Below are 18,150 nucleotides of genomic sequence, written 5' to 3'. Positions count from 1 at the left end.
TTTTGAGCAGACAGGAAGCATCTGGAGCCCTTCAGCGTTTCACTGACTGACAGATCCTTGTAAACATTTGCAGAATGAGGGAATCCATCTGGACCCTGTGTAGCTTACTCCCATCCTGGGGGCTGCACTTCCAGAAGTTTCTATCCACACAGGCTCTGCCCTCATTCGAAGAACTCCACCAGGTTCCACGAGCCAGCCCAGAGGCAAATTCTGGGATGAAACCCGAGAGTCTCAGAGGCTGCCTCTTGGGCCTCCAGTGCTTCCTGAGCTAATTCAGCATGAAGAGGCTTAGGTTGTGCCCAGGCCTCCAAAGAGCCTCCCAGAACCAGGGCTGGAGGCTCCCTGGGGTAGCGGCAACCAGACCTTTTCCACAACAGCTCACCCAGGTAGTTTTGTTCAGGTGTTGTCACTTTCCCCTTGTGCCCAGTTCTCCCAGTAAGGAAGAACTCCTCCCGATACAGCACAGAACTTACCTATCACGCTGGAAGCCCAGAAATTCCAGTCCAGTAGGAAGCAGGGCAGGTAACTGAAGAAAGTTCTGGCAAATCCCACGGCTGTCCTAGCATGCCCTCTCTCTCTATTATGAAATGTACACACACATGCACATACACACATGAATACACTTTTTTACCTAAACCCACAGTCTCCTCTGAGTCTGCAGCAGGAGATGGGGCAAACATGTCCAAAGATTTTGTTCCCATTGACCCCTCCCTGTACAGATTCCTAATGGACAGATTGAGCCTGGGGTTTCATCCCAGAGTTTGGGAAGGCAAGGGAAGGTGATGATGCCCCTGGGCTGGCTCCTACAACCTCATGGAGTTCTTTGAATGAGGGCAGTGCCTGTGTGGACAAGACTTCCTGGAAATGCAGCCCCTGGGATGGGAGTGAGCTACGCACAGTCTGGGCCTGCCAAGGAGAACAGGTCACTGATGGGACAGACTGCCTGTTTTCTAGAGCCTTAAAGAGGACCCTGACAGAGAGAAGAGATCCCCCTTGCAAGTTCTGACAAGGCGGCCACTCAGTGGCAAAGCAGGTGTCCCACAAGGTAAGGCATGGCTGCACTCAGGCTCATGCGTAGAGGGTGGCGGGCATGGGTGGGATGTGAATTAATTATGATAGTAACTAAAATGATTGATGAGCATGAGTCTTGATCACATGCCAGCCCATCTGCTAAGATTGTCCCATTTAAAGCTTACAACAATCAATCCTGTGTGACAGGTAATCTATTTGTTCCCCGTTTTACTAATAAAGAAATTTAGGCCCAGACGGGCTAATGACCAGTGCCAGCGGGTCGTGATAGAGCATCAAGTATTTTTTTTTTTTTTTTTTTTTTTATTTATGATAGTCACAGAGAGAGAGAGAGAGAGGCAGAGACACAGGCAGAGGGAGAAGCAGGCTCCATGTACCGGGAGCCCGATGTGGGATTCGATCCCGGGTCTCCAGGATCGCGCCCTGGGCCAAAGACAGGCGCCAAACCGCTGCGCCACCCAGGGATCCCAGCATCAAGTATTTTTATTAAAGTATTCAGTTTATAGAACCAAGACCATGTATCTTATTTCTAATGGCAAGGACATAGCAGAATGGTTCAGAGCAGAGTTGTGGAGTGAGCGAGACCTGGGTGGGATCCTTGCTGACTCGGAGACCCCCATACCCCCTGTAAATGGGGGCACCATGAGGATAAGATGAGACGGTACGGAAAGCTCTTATCACCTCTCCTGGTATACATCAGTACTTGGTAACAAGCAGCTCTAGCTATGGCTGATCCAGGGGAGGCCAGAAGACTTGGGATAGTCCCAAAGGACCTCAAAGCCATCTTGGAGCTCTATTTCAGGGTGCAACATAGCTGAAATTGACAAGTCTCTAAGGCAAGCTGGACAGTGTCACCACATGACACCCTCAAGGTCGCTCCAGCCAACAGGCCAATTGTCCCCTAGCTGCAGCCCAGCCAGTGAAAGGAGGGACCGCACAACAGAGGAGGAAGACCAGGTGGAGGGAAGCAGAGACATCTCTCTCACTGTTTTATACAGAGACAAGGAATAATGTGGGTGAGTTGAAAACTACACAAATGTCTGAACAGCCCCCCTGCCCCTGGGGAACTGTAAGGTCAGCAGGCCCCAAGGTAGGGAGACCCCCTCTGACTGTCCCAGGACATGGGCAGCTATACCTCCAGAGCAGGCCTAACCTCAAACCACTCAGGTCTCCCAACCCAGGGAAACGGACGTGCAAATTCTTGACACCACTCATCCTCCATCCATCAGAGGCAGCGTTCTCCGCTGAGTCTGATTGAAAAATAGGGAAGGAAGTGGAGATGAGCACCCCACCATTGATGACTGTGAAATGGTACAAATCCCAGCAAGGATTCTCTGAGGTGCGGAGATGGGGAGGTTGAGCCTGCTTCCCCTGATCCACCTAAAAGCCTTCCTTCTGCCCTTCAGCAAATTTTTTTAAAAGCTGATTTTTTTTAAAAGATTTTATTTATTTACTTGACACAGAGAGAGAGCACAAGCAGGGTGGGGGGAGAGGGAGAGGGAGAAGCAGGCTCCCCACTGAGCAGGTAGCCTGATGAAGGGCTCGATCCCAATACCCCCAAGATCACGAACAGAAGACAGGTGCTTAACTGACTGAGCCACCCACACACCCCTGGCTGATTTGATTCACAGAGAAGTTAACATGCAAAAGGAAACCCAAGGGGGAAGGGAGGGGTGGAGGAATGAGAGGTGTACAAAGTAACCTCACTCTGTTTCTCCTAGGTTCTGTATACAAGAAGTACCCTCAAGGAAGGGGCATACGAAGGGTTAATTCTTCTATACAGTTGCCAAGGAAGGATACAATTTGCTCAAGCCAAGAGGTATGAATTTCTTAGCACCAGCACATGCCCCCCAAGCAATAATTCCTTCTACCAACCTTCCACTTTTAGGAAGATGGGCATCGTTGGAAGTGGGGACAAAATTTGCTTTGACGTGGATGGACCTGGAGGGTATTATGCTGAGTGAAATAAGTCAATTGGAGAAGGACAAACATTATATGGTCTCATTCATTTGGAGAATATAAAAAATAGTGAAAGGGAATAAAGGGGAAAGGAGAAAAAATGAGTGGGAAATATCAGAGAGGGAGACAGAACATGAGAGACTCCTAACTCTGGGAAACGAACTAGGGGTGGTAGAAAGGGAGGTGGGCAGGGAGTGGGGGTGACTGGGTGATGGGCACTGAGGGGGGCACCTGATGGGATGAGCACTGGGTGTTATTCTATATGTTGGCAAATTGAACACCAATAAAAGATAAATTTATTTTTTTAAAGAAAGGAAGCGGGGACAAAGCTGCTTATGATAACTGCTTAATTGGCAAATGGGGAGGAGGAGTTAAGTAGACCTATGTTTGAAACCTGGGCCTGCCACTTCCTGGCTGGGCAAATCATCCAGCTAGTCACAGAATCTCGGGGTCCTCATTTGTAAAAATGAAGACAGATGTTCCTACCTAATAGGACTGATGCTAGTTGAAGTGTATTTTGTGTAAATCACTTAGTGGTGTCAATCTTTTGGTTGCAAGCGGCAGAAATTCCCCTTCTTGTTCATATCCTGAAAGTAGAACATCTTTCTTCCCACAACCATTCAGTAAAAGTCTGAGCTTGGGTCTGATTGGGCTGATCCCGGAGCCATGCTTGTAATTGCCGTGAACCTGCCCATTCTTATCTCTCTCACTGTGACAGGGAGGTTGAGATTCTCCAAATTGGCTTAGGCTGAACTTCAGACCAATCATAGCTTTCCACTCAAATTTTGTGGGAGAGAGTTGAAATGGAATTGGGGAACTAACAGTGTCCACCAGACTAGAAAGTAGCAGATACTCAATAAATTGTGTTCCCCCGTTGCCCATATTTCTTATGCATCTCTCCCCAGCACAGGGGAAAGAATCCACAGGCAACGGATGCTCAATGAGGACGGAGAAACCCCACATTTCCAATATGAGACAGATTTCAAACATAAGGTTCAATAGATGAGTCAGACCATCATTCAATTAAGCCTATGTTACCCAAGATAATAGTTCTTTCCTCTCTTCTCCAGTGGGTAGCAAATTACGGACTAAAAAAACTGAAGATGGAAATCTCCAGATACATGGGTCCCAGCTGCGCCCATCAAAAATCAGTCCAGGGGCTGGCGTCAGCCAAACACTGCTCCATCCTGCCCAGCATAGAAATTAATGTAAGTTGTGGGTTTCATTGCTCTTCTCTTCCTGCCACCCCCAGTCTGTGATCAGCCACAAATGGCACAAGTGTGCTGGGGAGAACTCCATGTGCATGTCTCTGCCATGGCTTCTCTTCCTGCTTCCACCCAAATGTGGGATTGCTCTCGGCACATAAGGAAATACAGATCCCGTTGGAAGAAAAGTCAACCCGTGGAGGGCCCAATACCACCCCCCAGAGCTAGATGGGCTACATGGTGTGAGAATTAGAAACATTGCTGAGAGGGACGCCTGGGTGGCCGAGTGGCTGAGTGTCTGCCTTCAGCTCAGGTCGTGATCCTGGGATCCTGCGATCGAGTCCCATATCAGGCTTCCCACAGAGAACCTGCTTCTCCCTCTGCCTATGTCTCTGCCTCTCTGTGTCTCTCATGAATAAATAAATAAAATATTTTAAAAAGAAAGAAAGAAAGTTGCTGAGAATAGGCTGTGGCTGAAGAACTCACCAGAATTCTGTACCCCCAGTGCTGCTGATGGTTCTATTAGGATAGCGGGCTTCCCTTCTCCCCTGCCCCCCAGGGGAGGTTACTGTGTTCTCTAGTTTCTAGTTTGGGGGTAATTTTTTTTCATTGCTTTAACACTAGAACAAGGAAATTTAGTACAAGTGAGCAACAAATCATGGTGTGTGTGAGTGTGTATGTCTGTGTGTGTGTGTTTAGAAGACCCTGTTTTCTATTCTTTCCATTTTATATGACATTATCGCGTTAGGAGAAACTAGAAAGTCAAAAGTAGCTACAAAACTCAAAATTATTCACCAGAAGGATTTTTATGGGAGTTTTATCATTCTGTCCCCTTCTCTATGGTCATCTTTTAGTTTGACATTTATGGACTTCCCATCCTACTATTAAGGGTTTTCTAATTTAAAATTTAGAGATGCTACATTTTTTATTATTTCAGTGACCACATTTGCCACAAAACCATCATCCCAATTCCCCTACTCCTCTAGAACCATAAATCTAATAGTTTGATAAAAGAAAAAAGCCTGTAAGCAAATATATATATGCCTAATAGATGTTTTGGAAACTATTAACCACAACCAATTGAACTATTTATGGGAGTGATGGGGATCTAAAGACATAGCTGATGCGGGGAAATTTGCCTTCATCCAGGGGATAGTGAGACATATCCAGTGGACGCCCAGGGAAATTGAAGTATACATCACGTGCCTGGAGAAGGTGATGAAGCGCTATGTCCAGAGGCTGCAGTGGCTGTTGTCTGGTGAGCCTTCCTGCTGTCCTGGAGTGCAGGAAGGGCATGAGGGGAAGTGCAGGGTCAACCCCAGGGACCAGGGCCAGCCCTTCCCAGGCCAGGTGCACAAACCATCAGATCAGGGGTGAGACCAGGAGGGCCATCCAGGTACAACATGATTTTCTGGATTCCAAGGTCAGGCAAGGTGCTGGATGTCAGGGAGGTAGAGTGTAGGCCAAAGGGCACCAGAGAGAAACCAGGCCTGTCCAGGCCCACCCTGCAAGGCCATCTCCCACCCCTTGCCCTCCTGGACGTGACTCAGGGGCTCACTCTCAAGAGGTTCAATTCAGTATTGATTGGACCCCACAGAACTGGTCCATGAAGGTGGAAATGGGAGGGGCTCCCAGCAAAGCAGAATCCCTGTTCTTCCTTACAAAGAGTATTGAGGCTCCTTCGGGCCGGCAAATGGCAGGGCTGGCCCAGGAGAGCCAGGCTCACATCCTAGGGAAGGGTGGGCTGGGGATTGAGAGATGATCAGAAGCATCAAGTCCAAGAGACCAGGGAGCTAGCTAGAGCTGGACAGGGGGTGTTGAGGCTTTGGGGCCTGGATGGTTCCTGGGACAACAGGAGGAAGGAGAGGGGGAGGCTTTTATAGAGGCCCCTAGACGGGCCCCTCAGGATCCTGTGCAAATTCATCAGGTCCAATCCTCTGCAGTAGAACCTGGTAAAACAGACCATACTCTACAGTGGGGTGTAGTGTGTAGTGATGACTGCTGCTTCCCAGAACCTCAGGTGGGATGAGGGGCAGTGTTGCCAGCTCCAGGTGTAGTTGTCAGGTCAGAGGCTGACATGGAGCAAAAAGGTCACATGCCTCTGTCCAATCCCAAAGCACATTTGTTGTTGGGAAGGGTGTGATGACCAGTGGAATCCCCACCTCACATACAAGTGCTCACCCCAGCACCAGCTAATACTTCAAAAGCCACCAACACTTTAAAAACCAGGGCTACTTCATTTATTCACTCATTCATTATTCAACAAATGTGTTGCTGTCTCATTAGGCGCTGGAAGATGGTGGGAGGCAACACCCAGCAGGGTCCCTGAGCTCAAGGAGCATATGGTCTAGGAGACAGACATTAACCAAAGAGTCTCACAAACAAGTCTAATGTCACAACAGTGACGTGTAGACAGGAGATGGGCATGGTGAAGTGAGAGCCTCCAAGAGGAGTGACAGGCCTGGACAGGAAGATCATGGAGGGCTTCCCTGAGGAGGTGATATTTGAGCCAAGATCTGAAAAGTGAATAGATGTTGCTGGGCCAAGAGAAGAAAGACAGGCATGTCTGAGGTGCTGGGGCAGTGGGGGAATGCTGAGTACAAAGACTAAAAAAGAAGCCGATATGGCTGAGAATGAGGGAGAATAAGAGTGAGACCATCCCAGAGAGATGAAGCCTTGTCTAAACTTCACCCTAAGAGCAGTTGGAAGTTACTAAATGTTTTAAATAAGGGGAAAGTGATCAAGTTAGCATCGGCAATAATCCCCCTGGTTGCTGCATGGAATATAAGTTGCTGAGGGGATGGAGTGGAATCAGGTAGCATCATAGTGGCCCAGGTGAAGGACCATGCCAGCTCAAAGAGGTGGGGATGATGGAGATGGATGAAGTAGGAAGAGTCCGAGAGATTTGAGGTAGAAACGACAGGGCTTGGGGACTTGCACTATGTTTCCACCGTCTGGTTCCTACAATGGATCAGCCAGCTGTTTGTGGTCAGAGGTCCCTCAGCGGGCTGCCTGGAGGGCCATCCTCATGGAACGTCTCCCTGCCCCAGGATGACTCCTCATATTGACATGAGCACTGCTAGAGAATACCCCCAGTTGAGTCCCGGCAGATTCCTGGGCAGAGGGTCCAGCTAGCTCCATCTACCTGGAAAGCAGCCCATCTGTTTTGTAGCAGTTTTCCCCTTGTTTCTACTACTGCCTCTGCTGAGGTCCCTGAGGGGTGATCAAGAATGCTATGCGTCCTTTTCTGTTCCTTCAGCTTTCCCCCTAGGTTTCCTCCATAGTTAGCCTGTGGAGCCGTAAGGGTAGGGTAGCAGGTGTCCCTGACTAAAGTGTGGATCAGAGGATGTGGTATGAGAGTCTGCGGTCACCGCCAGTCTCTGTGACGCTGGCAAGTCACTGGCCCTCTCTGTTTCCCCTTGGGATAAATCCCAAATCCTTTCAGCACGTCACCAACTTCACCTCCTCTCCCTTTCCCCACGGGTCTCTCCATCCCAGGGGTTCTGATTGCTCACATGGGCTTTCCCTCTGTCCTGGAGCACACCATGCTCTCCTCCTCCAGCTCAGGCCTTCCCAGGCTGTTCCCTCCTTATCTCCACTTCTTTCCTCCACTCGCTCCTGCTCCTCTTGCAGTGGTAGCTCACCCACAGAATTCAGATTCTCCCCATGGTGTGCCCCATGACACTCTGTCATGAGCCTCGGAGAGCCATAACTGTAAATCTAACATCTGTCTTCCTTGCCTGACCCCATGAGGGCACAGCACCAGACTCCACTGATTTCTGTTGACCAGTTGACAGACTCCATGCTCTTTAACATCTTTTCCAGCTCCAAGCAATACTGTAAATACCACTCTGACCCATCGCTCAACTATAGGAATGAGGAAACTCAAGGCCAGAGCAATTTTTAAAAGATTTTTTTAAAGATTTTTTATTTATTTGAGAGAGAGAGAGGGTAGAGGGAGAGGGAGAAGCAGACTCCCCCCTGAGCAGAGAGCCCAACACGGGGCTCGATCCCAGGATCCTGAGATCATGACCTGAGTTGAAGGCAGACACTTAACCAACTGAACCACCGAGGCGCCCCAAGGCCAGAGCAATTTTAACCACTTGTGCAAGTGATCATAGATCACAGGCAAAGCTGCAGCTGAAACTTTGACCTCCAAAGCCCCGACCACTGACTGGCTCTGCCCTTGGACAACCAACACCCCATCAGCACCGCCACAAAGGCCATCTCCCAGTGGGCTGACATCTGATTGGTGATCAGTCAGGCAACAGGTGTATTTGGTAGACCTTGTATTTGATAGCTGCTGTGAGAAAACCACCCCGGGAATGGGGAGGGAACGACCCCTCACTCCTTCCCTACCTCTGCCCCCACCACCTCGGAGCAGGGAGCCGCCGACTGTTTGGCACCATTCTGGAGCGCAAAGTGTGCATCCTGGTGGATACGTCGGGATCCATGGGCCCCTACCTGCAGCAAGTGAAGACGGAGCTGGTTCTGCTGATCTGGGAGCAGCTGCGGAAGCACTGCGACAGGTGAGAGGCAGGGGTGCAAGTGGGTGTGAGCAGGATGATCAAAGGGGCCCTTTGGGGGCTTCTGTCTTCACCATTCACGAGGCCTGGAGGCAAAGCTTATTTAAGTAGTAAAAAACACTGCACTCTGTTGTAGAAGTAAAGCAGCCTTTAGAAATCCATCTCAGGCCCAGGGACCATTGCAAGCAGAGCCAAGGAACCACCAGGTGGCCTTGAATTGTGGATTTCAGCTAACCTGATTTTTTAAGAGAGGGGGTTTGGGGTTGTTTTTTCTGCCCAGACAGGTTGACGCTAGGAGACAGCAGGAGACTCTGATCCTAGGCTGGGACCCATCCTTGCCTTCTTATTAATAAGTAAACATTGATTGAGCACCTTCTGCAGGCCAAGCATTTTGAGTGCATGATTTCCTTCCATCCTCACAGCGCCCCTAGGAGGTGTTGCCATTAGTATTCTTATTTTTCAGAAAAGGAGACTTAGGTTAAGTAATCTGCCAGAGATCACATACTCTGTTAGTGGCCGAGGTGGGACATCAATCTACTTCAGTCTGCATCCAATGTGTACCTTCTCCTTCTCCCCGGGGGGCCCCAGGCACTCACCATAGGTGCTTGAAGCTCATCGGCATGAAGCTTCCTCAAGGGGATCCTTCAGCCAGGCATTTTCTAGCCACTCTCTTTCACCTCCTCTCTGCCCCCCACCCCCCCATCTCTCCTCTTTCCCCAGCTTCAACCTGCTTAGCTTTGCAGAGGACCTGCAACTCTGGCGGGACACCCTGGTGGATACCACCGATGAGGCATGTCATGAGGCTATGCAGTGGGTGACCCACCTGCGTGCTCATGGGAGCACCTCCGTCTTGCAGGCATTACTGGCAAGTTCTACCACCAAGCCCAACCCTGTTGGCCAAACAGAAAATACCATCACCCCCTAAACTGATACTGCGTGAGGCTTTCAAATTACAAAGAGCACTTTCTTAGATTTAAAAACTGTTGCTTTATTTCATCTTCCCAACAACCCAGTAAGAAAGGGATTCTGGTTCTCATGTTATAGGTAAAGACACAGAGGTTCAGAGAGGTTAAGTGACTGGCTGGGGTTAACCAGCCAGGAAGTGGGCCGTGCTCTTTCTCCTAAACCTTGGCAGTCTCCTCGGTCTGTGGTAGGCTGAAAGAGGCTGGTCATCTCTCACTGTTAATGGACAAGTCAGTGGGATCCAGTCAGACACAGTTTCCCTGGGGACAGCAGGCAGTTGGATTTTACCCTTCCCTGTTAGCACTGACCCCTGAGCCAGACGACCTGCCCGCCCTCTTTCAGAAAGCCTTCACTTTTCACGATGTGGAAGGATTGTACCTCCTGACCGACGGGAAGCCAAATACAAGCTGCAGCCTTATTCTGCGTGAAGTCCAAAGACTCACGGAGACAAGAGATGTGAAAATGCACACCATTGCCCTGAACCACTCAGGCAGGTGGGCCGCGCTGTGTGCCTCTCCTGTGGCTGCATGTGTGAGGGCCAAGGCCTCCCCTTAGACCCTGACCTCTCCTGGCCCCCATCAGTGAGCGGGAAGCAAGAAGGGGCCGGCAAGGGTTAGGCCGGAGTGAAAGCCCTCTCTCCACCTCCCACTCAGCCCCCCAGAACCCGCTCTCTTGACTTTCTCCAGCCTGGAAACGATTGGTGCTGATTCCCTGGGCGCACGGGGCATTCTCCTTCCTGATCTTTCTCTGTAGCATGTTAGTGAATGTGGAGGAGGGAAAAGTTTAAAGTAGCTTTGTTACGGTTCTTTTTAGAAATGATCACCATAGAGGAACGTGTGTTAGACCAGAGAGCTTCTACTCCTTCCAGAAGACTTCAATGTTGTTGGCAAAACTCTGATGACTTGGGTGCATATGTGATCTCTATCTAAGCCACGAGCTCCGTAAAGGTCACACTTGTGTCCCCGCCAGGCCTAACACCCAGGAGCAGGCCCTGGCTAGATGTCTAATGAAGGAACGTGTGCTGGCCGTGTGCTTTCATGCTAAGTGGCGACATGAAAGCACTGAATCTGCTTCATGTGGCCGCCACGGCCCTTAAGCTGACAGGGTGTGGGCTTGCGATGCTGACATGGTCTCAAGGGCACAGAGCCTCAGCGCCCGAGGCCCAGTGCCCAGCAGACCTGAGCTCCCAATGGGCTGGGGGTGTGCAGGGAGCTTGCCTAGCCAGTCAGTGGGCCTGGCCCTAGAACCTCTGTTCTCCCTACTAGGGCGGCGGGTGACTTCCTGAGAAATCTGGCCGCCCTCACGGGGGGCCGCTATCACTGCCCCGTTGATGAGGACACACTCCTCAGAATCCATGGCCTGCTGACCAAGGGCATCATGGACGAAAGGGTAGGTTGCAGAGTGAAGGCTGTTCAACTGTCTCGATATACTGTCAGCAGATGTGGGCTTCTCCCCGTCTGCTTCTCTTGTAAGAATACCAAGTATTGGCTAGAAAGGGTTCTCTTTCCCTGTGGCTCTTCCTCTCGGCTGGCTCTCCTCAAGGTGGGAAAGAAGCAGAGCGTGGAGGTGTTATTTAACAATAGAACAGTTCAGGGGCATCTGGGTGGCTCAGTCCATTGGGCTGATTCTTGATTACAGCTCAGGTCATGATCTCAGGGTTATCAGTTCAAGTTCTGAGTGGGGCCTTGCACTCTGCAGGGAATCTGCTTAATATTGTCTCCCTCACCATCTCCCTCCCCCTCTGTTTCTCCCCCCTCCCCAGGCACACACCTTCTCTCTCTAAAATAAATTTTAAAAATATTTTTTTAAAAAATTAGTAGAACAGGGGTGCCTGGGTGGCTCAGTTGGTTAAGCACCTGCCTTCAGCTCAGGTCATGATCCCAGGGTCCTGGGATCAAGCCCCATGTTGGGCTTCTGCTCAGCCAGGAGCCTGCTTCTCCCTCGTGCTCTCTCTCACTATCTCTGTGGCTATCTCTGTCTCTCTCAAATAAATAAATAAAACGTTAAAAAAATAATAGAACAGATCACATTCATTGAGCACTTACTTTGTGCAGGTCCATTGCTTTTATAGATGACTTTTCAATCCTCTCAGCCATTACTATAGCCGTTAAACAGATGAATAAATAGGCTCAGCAAGGGATAGGGCTACAACTAAGGACATAGCAAATGGTAAAACCAGAGCTCAGACACCCAAGCTCTTAACCTATTTCCTTTGAGTCGTGCATATTTCTGTCTCCCAGTGTTCAATTCATTAAAACACAGATATGCAAATGATCTTAAGTAGTAAATCTGATAAAGTCACACAGGCCAGGTAAGAGAAGAATACCAACCAAGCTCTTCTGATCTGACTGAAAAGTTATACACATGTTTATACATTTTAGGAAAATGGTGCTATCAATTATAACATTTCAAGACAACAAATTATCAAGTAAGACAAACAACCAGATTCCAGGTTTCTGGTTTTGGAGGTTAAAGCACATGTTATAGGACATGGCATAATTTTTGAAGTCTAGTGCTTTGCATGACTCCTTTATTCAAGTACCTCTTCTAGGGACAAATATTACAAATAGTTCAGAGAACAGAACAAGTAGAAGTAGGCAGCCCAAGTGGCTCAGCGGTTTAGCGCCACCTTCAGCCCAGGGCCTGATTCTTGGGGACCCTGGATGGAGTCCCGTGTTGGGCTCCCTGCGTGGAGCCTGCTTCTCTCTCTGCCAGTGTCTCTACAACTCTCTCTCTCTCTGTCTCTCATGAATAAGTAAATAAAAATCTAAAAAAAAAAAAAAAAAAGAACAAGTAGAAGTAATGAAAATTACTAATAACCTGTGTCCTTTTTTTTTTTTTTTTTTAAGATTTTATTTATTTAGGGATCCCTGGGTGGCGCAGTGGTTTGGCGCTTGTCTTTGGCCCAGGGCGCGATCCTGGAGACCCGGGATCGAATCCCACATCGGGCTCCCGGTGCATGGAGCCTGCTTCTCCCTCTGCCTGTGTCTCTGCCTCTCTCTCTCTCTCTCTGTGTGTGTGACTATCATAAATTAAAAAAAAAAAAAAATTAAAAAAAAAAAGATTTTATTTATTTATTCACAAGAGACAGAGAGAGAGGCAGAGACACAGGCAGAGGGAGAAGCAGGCTCCATGCAGGGAGCCCAATGTGGGATTCGATCCCAGATTCCAGGATCACGCCCTTGGGCGAAGGCAGGCGCTAAACCGCTGAGCCACCCAGGGATCCCCTCACCTGTGTCCTTATACACAGGAGAATACATTTGACAGTATTGCAAAGGTCCGCAGTTTAATACCTCTTCAGATCAGATTCTTTAAATCGTGTCTGGATGCAGAATGGGATCATTCTGCTCCTGCTGCCAAGGAGTGGAGGCAGCTTCATCTCTTTCCTACATTCTCTTGCTGATTGTGAGAACTTGTGTTTTTAACACGAGCCTCTGGAATTCCACGGCTTGACATACGAGAAAAACATGTCTGTGAAGCTTGGTTTTACTAGAAGCAATGGGGGGAAAAATAGAAGCAATGGAGAAAGGGCGGAATAGATTTTGCTGCCTAACAGTGAGATAAGGAGCATGTCCCACTTCTGCTGGGAAGAGAGGGACAGACTTCAGGGAAGCTCGGTGGCCATCTCGGTTTGCCACTGCCCACCCACCCCGACACAGACTCTCAGGTGCCTCATCTTAAAGTGTCCCATTTGCAGAATGACTGCCTTGTCAGGTGGTGAGCTCCTTGTGCCTGGAAGGATGCAAACCAAGGCCCACAGATTTCCTGCCCTGGGTGAGAGGCTGCATTTGATTAACTCTAAAATTTTTCTGCTGAGACTTTGGATGTTCAGGTTACATCCAGTCATTTGATGGATCTAACTTCATGTTTGTTTCCCCTTTCCAAGGATTCCACGTTGCCACTGTTTGAAGGAGATGACTTAAGGAGATTGGCCCAGGAGATCACCAAGGCCAGAAGCTTCCTCTGGAAGGCCCAGTCCTTCAGGTATACCCTTTGAGCAGCCCCTCCCACCTGCCTCGTGGCTCCAGCCTGCCCAGATCCTGGGCCTCCTTAAGACCAAGTCCATCCTGATCATGGCAGCCTTCCATCCCGAGCTCCTGCCCTGCTTCTCCCCACCAGGCCCAGAAATCTGGGCATTATGGGGGATCATCTTATTTCATCTCCTGTCCACTAGGTCCCAACTCCAGAAGAAAAACAACACAGAACCAAATGTCACTCTTTTTTAGAGATGTGTTCTCAGGTAAGAGGAGAGGAGAAGCTCTTCATCTTGTAAGTATCCAAGCCTGGCTGACAGCAGGCTCTGTTTCATGGACAGCTGTAACTATAGGGAGGGACCAGAGTGATTCCTCTAAACAGAAAGGCCACCTCACAAATAATCACTCACTTTGCACACATTGGCCCTGAGAAAGCTGTAACCCAGAGTTCCTCCCAAGAAACAGGATCACAGGCACCAAGGCTCTCTGGATGCTGAGGGAGGGAAGGCTCTGGCATCCTCGGTCTACCCTAATGTTCCTTCCCTGTCTCCCAACATATTCTACACTCCAGCCACAAAACTGTCACTCACTGGGAAGCCCTGCACTGAGGCCTGCCTGGAACCTCCTTCTTACCACCCTCTGCCTGATGGCTTCTGCTCCTCAATCAAGGCACAGCTCAAATGACATCAGCTCCACTGTGAAGATGTTTCTGAGACCTGCTGAGAGCTGGGAGCCTCCAGTCTTCCTCCCACTGTATCCTGGCCAAACATCCCTTTTCATAGCAGCAACACCTAGCATTTATTATGCCTAGTACCCCATGTCATGCTTCCTTGCTTCCCTGCCAACGCTTCTCCTTGACTGTGAGCTCTACCCAGAAATGAAGCTGGTGTCCTAACCATCTCTAGGTCCCCAGAGCCTGCCACAGGGCAGATTGCAGTAAACTGGGAGCACCCAGCTCAGTTGTGGGAGCCCAGCTCTGGAAACCAACCAGAGGATATTGTTTCTACCCTAGTCCCCTCACTCAGTGCTTCCCATCACCCTTCAGTGATGAAGATTCACTGTCAGCCCATCTTGGGAGAAGAAACAAGTGGGCTTACCACCTGCCTGTTCAACCAAACAGAATTAAAGTCTGCTCTGGAGCCAAGTCCAGAGAGAGTGCTCTGCTCAAGCAGGTGCAAATCAGGCTGGGCCCCAGCCCTACTGTGTACATACAAAATGAATATGTCATGCATTATGTGGTCTGGGGTCATATCCTGAGACAAAAAATTGCTGGTACTTAATTAAATAAGAGCAAAATGACTTTTAAGCTGAAGTGATGACTGGTTCGTGTGTGTGTGTGTGTGTGTGTGTGTGTGTGTGTGTGTCAATTTTTGGTGATATAAAACTTTATTTAAAAACTCAGATGCAGGGACACCTGGGTGTCTCAGCAGTTGAGTGTATGCCTTCAGCTCAGGGCATAATCCTGGAGTTCTGGGATCAAGTCCCACATCCGGCTCCCCGGAGGGAGCCTGCTTCTCTGCCTCTCTCTTTCTGTGTCTCTCATGAATAAATAAATAAAATATCTTTTAATTACAAAAAATAGAAACTCATACGCAGGGGCACCCGGGTGGTGCAGTGGTTGAACACCTGCCTTCGGCTCGGGGAGTCATCCCAGGGTCCTTGGATCGAGTCCCACATAAGGGTCACCACAGGGAGCCTGCTTCTCCCTCTGCCTATGTTTCTGCCTCTCTCTGTGTCTCATAAATAAATAAAATATTTAAAAACCAGAAAAAGATGACCATCCTAATTTTATTAAATGACAAAACACTCAAACAGGTACAAATGGACAACTGGTATATGAAAAAGTACTCAAAGCCTTGCCCATCAGTGAAATGCAAATGAGAACCACAGTGATATACCACTGCACACCCACCAGAATGGCAAAAGGTAAAAAGACCTACAAAAAGGTAAAAAGACCTACAATCAAGAAATGGAGCAACTAGAACTCTCCTCCTGCCCTGCTGGGGAGGGCATAGGGTGGTGTAAATTGGTTCAACCACTTTGTAAAACTGTGTAACAACTTTTGCTGAGAGAACATATATGCTTGTTCTATGATCCAGCAATTCCACTCCAAGAGAAAAAGTGTATATGTTCCATAAAAGACATATAGGAGGGGTGCCTGGGTGGCTCACCCAATTAAGCATCTGCCTTTGGCTCAGGTCATGATCCCAGGGTCCTGGGATAAAGCCCCGTGCCAGGCTCTCTGCTCAGTGGAGGATCTGCTTCTCTGCCATTCCCCCTGCTTGTGCTCTCTCTCTCTGTCAAATAAATAAAATATTTTTTTTAAAAAGACACATAGGAGAATGTTTATAGCAGCTTTATCCATAAGATCCAAAAACTGGAAACAACCTAAATGTTCACCCATGGTAGAATGGACAAATACAGTTTGTTCCATTTGTATAGTGTACATTTCTACACATCAATTTAAAAAATGAGCTACAACTACATTCAACAAGATGCATTGATATTATGAACAATGTCAGGCAAGAGAAGAGTACATAGTGTAATTCCATTTACATTATGTTCAAGAATATGCAAAAATTCTTGTTGGCAATAGAAGTCAGGAGAGTGGTTACCCTGTGGTGAGAGGCATACTGGGGACATCTGGGGTGCTGGAAGTGTTCTAGATCTTCATCTAGGTAGTAAAAATTCATCAATTTAAAAAACAAAAACAAAAAAACAACCCACAGTTCACTAAGGCTTGACATACACTGGCTTTGGCCAGACTCCATGCTGGGCCCAGGGAGGCAGCAGTGAGCACAGCCCCTGCCTCTGTGGCTCTCAGTCTGGTCACTGCCTTGGGTAGCTGCCCTTCCACGTCACCACCACAGACTGAGAGAAAATAGCCTGTGGTGTTTGTATTGCTTTGCTGGTGTTGTCATAACAAAGTACCACAAACCGAGTGGTTGAAACAACAGCAATGGATTATCTCCAGTTCAGGAGTCCAGAAGTCTGAGATCAAGGTATCACCAGCTCCCTCCAAAGGCACTCGGGAAGATCTGTGACAGGCCTCTCTCTCTCCTGGCTCCTTGTAGTTCGTTGGCTTGTGGACGCATCACTCCAACCTCCACGTGATGCTCTTCCTGTATGCATGTCTGCATCCAAATTTCCCCGCTTTCATAAGGACACTGGTCATATTGGACGAGCCCTACTCTCTATTACCTTATCTTTAATCACATCTGCAATGACCCTATTTCCAAGGTCATACTCTGAAGTCCTGGGGGTTAGGATTCCAACATATGAATTTGGGGGGTGGGGGTGGAGGAGGTACACAATTCAACGTATAACTCTTGTGTGGTAAACTATGCTCTCAGCAGGACAAGAGCAGCCAGCTGGACCTGGGGCTATCAGCCCTGTGGCCCTGCTGGTGGGAGAGGAGGGGCTGGTCTTTGGGAATAGAATGATGGACATACGTCAGACAAGGTTTGGAAAGTGGTGAGGCACAGGACCTGGGTTTGAATCCCAATCTCTCATATAACGGTAACACCTGCCTTTGGTTGAGCACTGACTATGCAGGCACCATCCTCGTCGCTTATACCTTGTTTGCTACAAGCCCAACAACATCACGGCTGTAAAGCACGCACCACTCCCAGCTTATGAATGAGGATGTGGAGCCTTGTAGCTGCCCAGAGACACACAGCAAGAAAGTGGCAAGGTCGAGATTTAAAGCCAGGGCTGACCCCATGGCCTTTATCCACCACACTCTGAGCCTCTTCTTATCACTCTGAACCCATTTTCCTGCCTCTAAAATTATGTCAAAACAGAGTTGTGAGGATTGGGGAAGATACCTTAGCACCTGGCACATAACATGTACGGGCTAAGATTTTTTTCTCTTCCCCACACCACCTATGCTCACAGAGGAGGCTCCAACGGGTGAAGCCTTTCTAGTAGCTTCTTCACACCAAAGTGAGCAGGCCTCAGTGTTCCCAGCTCAGAGTCAGTTCTCAGAACTCCACTATAGCAGCAGCGCCCCGCTGTCGGGCACATGCCTGCCCCTCTGCTACTGCCACCTGCAAATGGATCTTCAGGAGTGGTGTGATCCAGCTGGGTCCCCAGCACAAGGGAGAGGCCAACAACAAGGAAGCACCCACTAAACGTGGGATGACTGTATTAGAGGATGGATGAACCCAGAGATGGGCAGGGGAATACAAGAAAGGAAGGAAGGCAGATGTGGACGGGAGGAAAGAAAGATACATGGAATGAACTGGATGGATGTAAGGCTGGGCGGAGAGGTGGAAAGATAGAATGACAGGTGGATAGATAGATGAATGGAAGAATGGACAGGAAAGAAAGAAATGTACGGGGAATATGGATGAGTAAAGAGGTGGGTGGAAGAACAGGTAGGATGATGAGTAGATGGACGAGGAAGAGGGAGAGAAGGCAGGAAGCAGCAGGTGGGCGGGAGGCAGGCTGCCTAGAGAGGAACGAGTTGGGGCGACAGACCCACCCGCAGGG

The 18,150-nt window shown here is 48.9% G+C and overlaps 1 protein-coding gene across 2 annotated transcripts in view; it reads left to right on the top strand.

Annotated features, from left to right (window-relative positions):
* The window catches only part of VWA3A (von Willebrand factor A domain containing 3A), a 58,636-nt gene extending 43,208 nt beyond the window's left edge, over positions 1 to 15,428 (top strand). The window contains exons 23-35 of one of the 2 annotated variants that reach the window (XR_012000609.1): positions 955 to 1,045; positions 1,935 to 2,045; positions 2,751 to 2,848; positions 4,059 to 4,196; positions 5,343 to 5,451; positions 8,578 to 8,722; positions 9,440 to 9,584; positions 10,025 to 10,176; positions 10,948 to 11,071; positions 13,569 to 13,666; positions 13,857 to 13,922; positions 14,228 to 14,409; positions 14,532 to 15,428. Coding sequence is in view for 1 of the 2 variants with exons in the window: in XM_025983775.2 (XP_025839560.2) it covers positions 955 to 1,045; positions 1,935 to 2,045; positions 2,751 to 2,848; positions 4,059 to 4,196; positions 5,343 to 5,451; positions 8,578 to 8,722; positions 9,440 to 9,584; positions 10,025 to 10,176; positions 10,948 to 11,071; positions 13,569 to 13,666; positions 13,857 to 13,908 (1,263 nt within the window). In the remaining variant the exon portion in view is untranslated. Of the gene's footprint in view, positions 1 to 954; positions 1,046 to 1,934; positions 2,046 to 2,750; positions 2,849 to 4,058; positions 4,197 to 5,342; positions 5,452 to 8,577; positions 8,723 to 9,439; positions 9,585 to 10,024; positions 10,177 to 10,947; positions 11,072 to 13,568; positions 13,667 to 13,856; positions 13,923 to 14,227 lie in introns of both variants that reach the window. The other variant, XM_025983775.2, reaches the window with a different exon arrangement.
* The last annotated feature ends 2,722 nt before the right edge of the window (positions 15,429 to 18,150 follow it).

The sequence above is a fragment of the Vulpes vulpes genome, chromosome 3 (assembly GCF_048418805.1).
Source record: "Vulpes vulpes isolate BD-2025 chromosome 3, VulVul3, whole genome shotgun sequence".
NCBI lineage: Eukaryota > Metazoa > Chordata > Mammalia > Carnivora > Canidae > Vulpes > Vulpes vulpes.
Note: the sequence above shows the minus strand (reverse complement) of the source record. Positions and strands in the feature narration are given on the sequence as shown.